Raw genomic sequence first — 6,000 nt, forward strand, 5'->3', positions numbered from 1 at the left:
TAACTCATAATTGTAAACAAGTAGGAATATGACTAAATTTGTGATTTCTGCATGGACTGTAATGTCGTTTGAAGGCTACAGTTAAATAGAGTTTAATGGCATAAGGCAATTTTTTTACCCAAGAGGAAAGTGTTTAATAAGGTCATGAGAGTTACATGAATCCCAGATGTGGCACAGTTCCATTACATTTGTCAGAGGAAGCAAACATGCAATTAGAATGTGACTACAGATTATTTTATAGGTTATGTTACTGGTTTTGAGTCCACTGCACGGAGAAGATAGTCTATAGTATTAACAGCAGTGAGGAGATTAAGAGCAATGGCTATTTCAACTATGTTGGTATTTAACCCAAGCTGATTCCACATCTTCCAGTGTTGACTTACAATCCATGTTTAGTTGAGTCTTCCATATACAAAACAAAACATTTTCTGAACCCATGAAAATATTCTGTGAGAATGATTGGTAACCAGGGACACTTGCAAGTTTTAGGAAGTCCCAAATCTTTCCCCTGAGCAGTTTTGTTACACTATATGGGACTTCTTTGGGAATAATGGTGTGGAGAACTAAGTCCTTGTGGAATGTGACAGCAAAAATCAGACGTCAAGAACATCAGTCCAGTGACAGATGTCTTGCTTTGTCACTCATCAGGGAAGTACACACTGCTAATAGTGTCCACAAACAGCATTTTTGATGCAGTTTCCCTAGGCATCCAAAGTCATTTGTGAAAGCTTTTTAAAAATGTGATTCAGTTAAATATTTATATAACTTGCATAGATTCCTTACAAAGTGAAACTTTTCTATAAACATTTATAAATTTTAGGGTTTTAAAATTAATTTTTATAGTAAGTCTTGTTAGATGGTATCAGCCAATAAAACTGCAAAAGACTTCTGTCAGTTGTTGAGTATAACTGCAAATCTATTGCCTGTATTACAGAGAAATGGAAATAAATGGTTATTATGAGAAATAAGTGATTATGGCTGAGGTGATGTTTGTATAATACAGTTATAATTGTGATGTGAATATTGCTAGGCTCAAAAAAGCTTGCTATAGACTATGAGCAGGCAAATGAAAAACAATTAACTTATAATGTGTTGCATTGTGTAGAATGTGTTGTGTTAGCATACTAAATAATGAACATGAATAACCAGTTTCTCTGTGCTTTGATTCAGGTCATGAACCTGCCAACTTCTGCAAAATTTATCAAATTAAATACAATACATTCTGCTTAGTCTTGTGAAACAAAAGCTGAACAATTCAGTTGGTATGTTTGGAATGAATTGTAGCCTCTTGAAATCATGAAAGTCTTACGGTAATGCCAGTGGAACACATTGGCATCTTATCTGATGTGATTTGCTAGAAAACAGGTTGGGTGTTGACTACGTGCTCAAGGATTTTCCTTATTTGACCATGATGAACCAGAGAGGAATTCTGCAGACAGCCTCATAAAAGGTGGTTTGCTGAAGCTCAACATAAGGAGCTCAACTTTGCCAATAGTATTAGAAGGGTGATCTCTGTAGGCTGTCTCAAGAATTAGTGGGAACAGAGACTCTTCTCCGCACCTTTCCCAGGAAGTTATTCAGACCCTAGCCTAGGAGACTTGCTAACTTAGTTAGGGAGTATCTTATCTAAATACTAATCTCAGTGAACATTTTTTTATGAAAAGGAAAGGAAAACTTCAAAGGTATGACTTGGGAACTGCTGATTCCCAGGTCAGCTCTCTTTCTGCTAATAACTACTTCTTCTTTTTTATATATAGCTTTACTGTAAGAGTCTGTGCAGACTTTGAAGGTCAAAGTATTTCAGATGAGATAGGTAAGAAATTTTTTATATTCCTATAATTTACTCTGGCCCACTCAATTTCAGATGTATTTTTTTCTTACACCTTGAAAGATGATAGAAGTGAGATCATCCTAAGGCAAGAAAATACAGTTTAAAAGACAGAGATGTATATACACAACACAAAGCTTGTATCATTCGCTCAAAGGATTTTTGTTTCAGTTTAAGCCCCTTTCCAAATAAAACCAAGAATGTACTTTATTGGAGAATGTTCTGTTTTGGAAAAAAAAAAAAAAAAAAAAAAAAAGAAGAAGAAAAAGAGACAAGTCAAAGCCCTGTACATGTATGACTTGTAAATTAAATTAGAAAGCTTAAATTACACATATTCCATACTTTGGATCAAAAACTAGTCTGCTGCTAAACAGACTAAACAGACAGGCACTTAAAGCATGGATTAATTTTACTTGGAAGACTTTGTTAAAGTAATTAACTATAATATATAATTACTTGTTTACTATATTTTCTTTCCATGTTAAATAAATAAATATTTTATTTACTTCAATCCTTTAGTGCTGAAAGGTGAATTGCAATTAGATTCATTGAAACAGAAAGGAACTGTTAAGAGGACCCTCTTCTTTGATTACCATCAGTCCCATCATTACTTCTCCATTGTGATAGAAAGACAGAAACAGCTCCATTGCCAGGACTTTCTTGTTTATCTCAGAGTAAGTTGTTTAAAATGTTTTGGACTGTCATCATCATTTGCGTAGTATCAGGGATTTAAAGATAATAATAAAAAAAGGAGGCACTGGAAAAGGAAGATCAATTTCCATTGTTCTTGGATGCCAAAATTACAGAAATGTGAAATAAGAAAGGCTGCATCTGGGTGTCCAGAACATTCTTCTACCTAGGCAAAGCTTCCTATGTAAATCTTTGACTCATCTTTTGTCAATGCAAGTATAAAAGAAAAAGTTCATTTGAAGAAGAGTGTACAATTCCTCTGTGTACAAATGCACTCATTTCATGCTCTTCCGGAAACTCTGATCAAATAGTGCATCTCCTGATACAATAATGCAAGATTGCTCTCACTGTAATATTCACAGTGGGATAGTCAACTACAAATGTTAAATGTCATGCCAGTTCAGTTTCAAAAGATATTTTAAAGGCATGTCACCAGCAATATTGTCCTAAAATGCATATATTTAAAAAAATATTTTTAGAATATTTAAAAATGTTTTTAGAAAATAAAACTGTGCAACTGAATTTGTGAAAGAGAAAGGGTCATTGATTACTCCTTTGCAGCTGGAATTACCTCATGCAATTGAAGCAGATTCCAAGGCTGGTCCTAGAAATGAACTGGGAGGTGAAATGGAGCAGTCTCCAGCAGTATGTAAGGACCTGTCTAGGCAATAAAGGTGGTGGAGTTTCACCATTGCTAATCCATATAAATTCTTGGTTATGGAGCAAACCAACAATATTATCTCCACAAATCCACACACACCCTCCCTCCATTTTGAAAGGAAGGAGGGCAGTAGCTGATAGGAGTTGGTTCTGTGTGTCTCTTTTAAACAGCTTCATTTTAGGCCAATGCTTTGAAAAAATTCAGAGTCTACTCAGCTCAGCCAGCTTATTACAGATGTGGGGCTATGGAGACAATGTGTTCTGGGCATGCCAGTTACTGGTGAGTCACTTTGCTTTCCCAGTGACATTACATACAGCCAGAATTTGGCCAGGAGCTGTCAAAGAACCGTATCTTTACCGTCATTACAGACTAAAGTCTGAGTCTGTTGCCTATACCATACTAATCCGAAATAATTATATTAAACCAGTGTTTTTTATTATGTGATTGTCATTCACAGGATGAAACAGAATTTAGAGATAAATTATCTCCCATCAATATAAACTTGAATTACAGTTTGGATGAATCTAGTTTTGAAGATAGCTTGACTGTGAAGCCGATACTGAACTATTACCAGAAAAGCTCAGTAACAGAACAGGTATGAATTTTGTATGCCACATTTTCTGTATGTAAATGTAAAAGCATTTACAAATACTGTGTGTCATCATCCTTAAAACAAAATATCATGCCCACAAATTGCACAACAAGGATTTAATTAATTCAAAATGTAAATGGAATATAAATATAGAACCAGGCAGGCCTTTAAAGCATTTTCGAAACTTTGTTGTGTTTATAGTTTTGGTTGCATTCTAGAATATATAAGCAAAGTTACTGTGGGAAAGAGCCTGAAAGATGATATTGTTCTGCTAAGGACATACTTGACAGTCTAAACAGTCTCCAACAGTATTCATGTGGAAGGGAACTTACAGAATGGAGAGAGAGATTAGTTCACCAGGGCAGTGCTAGTGGTATTTAAGACATTTAGGTTAGTGCTATTTAATGAAGTTTTTTGGACTTTGAGGCATGTACTAACTGTATTATATTTTTTTCTATTTTACAACAAACAGGCTTACATTCTGGTTGACTGCGGGGAGGACAACTTGTGCATTCCTGACTTGCAGCTTTCTGCTATACCGTAAGTTAAATAAAATAGATGATGCTGTATGTAACAAAATCCACACTTCTATCCGCCTTAAAAGAATGAAATATGTAGAACATAGTTCTGTTGTCTGCTATCGCTACTCATTATTACCTGATTTCCAGATATTAATTTGCGCATCCATTTCATCTAGAAAACCAAGAAAACACTTAAAAATGTTTTTTTGTCAGACACATTCTGATGTTTAGTGGTTAACATAGAATATATTGTTTGCAAGTCTTTGTTAGGAGTGATTCTAGTTCTCTGAATGCTAAATATAATACAAGTTGTTGTTCAAAGGAGATTTTAAATTTGTTTATTTCAATGTGCCAGTGACTTTGAGCATGGGATACAATTCTGCTGAACTCAGTACACAGTGAAATAAATGAATATCAGAACAAAAGAATTGCAAAAAAATGGCAACAATTGCTCCTATGGAGGGAGAAATATGCCAAGCAGGACTGCCACCATAACCTCTGACAGTTATCTGACTCTGTGCCATCAGAATCAGTACGTAGTTGTGAAAGGAAAGGGAAAAGAGCCATTGCAGGTCTCCGGAGATTTTCTGTCATTGTTCATTTTACAGTGGGCATGACAGGGAAACTGGAGTCCCACCACCTTTGTGCCCTCCAGAAAGCAATGTTGATGGGGCCCCTGTGGCAAGTAGTTTCTCCACTAGATACTTCTTTCTGGTTGGTAGTGGCTCTGAAATTTTATACAACCAACTTTCAAGTTCTGTGGCAGTCCAATTTGATTATCCATGGTAGTGTTTTCTCTTGACCTCTTTCCTACCCGGGTGCTGACATATTTTTCTGTGGGGTCATTTTTTTATGGAAAATGTTTTATTCTGTGTTCACAGAATATTTTCCAGAACACATGCTATGAGAGCAAAATATCCTTCTGCTTTATTCATGCATAAATCATAATTGTCCATGTTTGAACTCCTGACATGTAGTATGTTCTGAATAGAGATAAAGATCCGCTAATAATTGGAGAAGAAAACTGTGTCATGCTCATAATAAATCCAAGGAATGATGGGGAAGGAGCCTATGAAGCTGAGCTACATATAAAGATTCCACCTGAAGCGGATTACACTGGGGTTGAACGCAACAACAAGGTAAATGAAAATCAAATGTCAGCAATAATAAAGCAGAACTGAGAACAAGGTTAAACTACACAGGCTATACCACCTGAAAGCAGCAAGCAGAAAGGTGCCTCTTAGGAAGGGAGATTCCATTGACTCTCAGCTATCCTTGCTTATACAGTCCAGGTCAGGTATTAGCCATGTGACCTGAAGATGTGAAGATCAGGACCGTTCTTTTCATAGCCAGTTCAGCTCCAGCTCCTTGCTATTAACTTAGTTGCAATACCACACAAATACTGTCACATCTCTCCTAGGGTTAGAGGTATTCACATTATTCAGATTTTAAACCAGTAAACCATACCAGTAGCAGGGAGTGATAGTGCAGAATCCCCTGTGTGCTTCCAACCTTGGATCCCATGGTACCACCTCTCAGAGTCAATAATAGAATCACAGAATTATAGAAAGACCTGGGTTGAAAAGGACCTTAAAGATCATCTAGTTTCAACCCCCCTGCTGTGGGCAGGGCTGCCAACCACTAGAGCAGCCTGCCCAGGGCCCCATCCAGCCTGGCCTTGAATGCCTCCAGGGATGGGGCATCCACA

The 6,000-nt window shown here is 36.6% G+C and overlaps 1 protein-coding gene across 1 annotated transcript in view; it reads left to right on the forward strand.

Moving 5' to 3' along the window:
• The window catches only part of LOC104462736 (integrin alpha-8), a gene marked incomplete at its 3' end in the record, with an annotated part of 59,282 nt that extends 53,851 nt beyond the window's left edge, over positions 1-5,431 (forward strand). Inside the window, exons 15-19 of the mRNA XM_010074805.1 lie at positions 1,758-1,813; positions 2,348-2,502; positions 3,637-3,774; positions 4,244-4,311; positions 5,284-5,431. Coding sequence (XP_010073107.1) covers positions 1,758-1,813; positions 2,348-2,502; positions 3,637-3,774; positions 4,244-4,311; positions 5,284-5,431 — 565 coding nt within the window. The remainder of the gene's footprint in view (positions 1-1,757; positions 1,814-2,347; positions 2,503-3,636; positions 3,775-4,243; positions 4,312-5,283) is intronic.
• Between the last annotated feature and the right edge of the window lie 569 nt (positions 5,432-6,000).

This window comes from Pterocles gutturalis, unplaced genomic scaffold (genome assembly GCF_000699245.1).
Source record: "Pterocles gutturalis isolate BGI_N339 unplaced genomic scaffold, ASM69924v1 scaffold44307, whole genome shotgun sequence".
Classification (NCBI taxonomy): Eukaryota; Metazoa; Chordata; class Aves; order Pterocliformes; family Pteroclidae; genus Pterocles; species Pterocles gutturalis.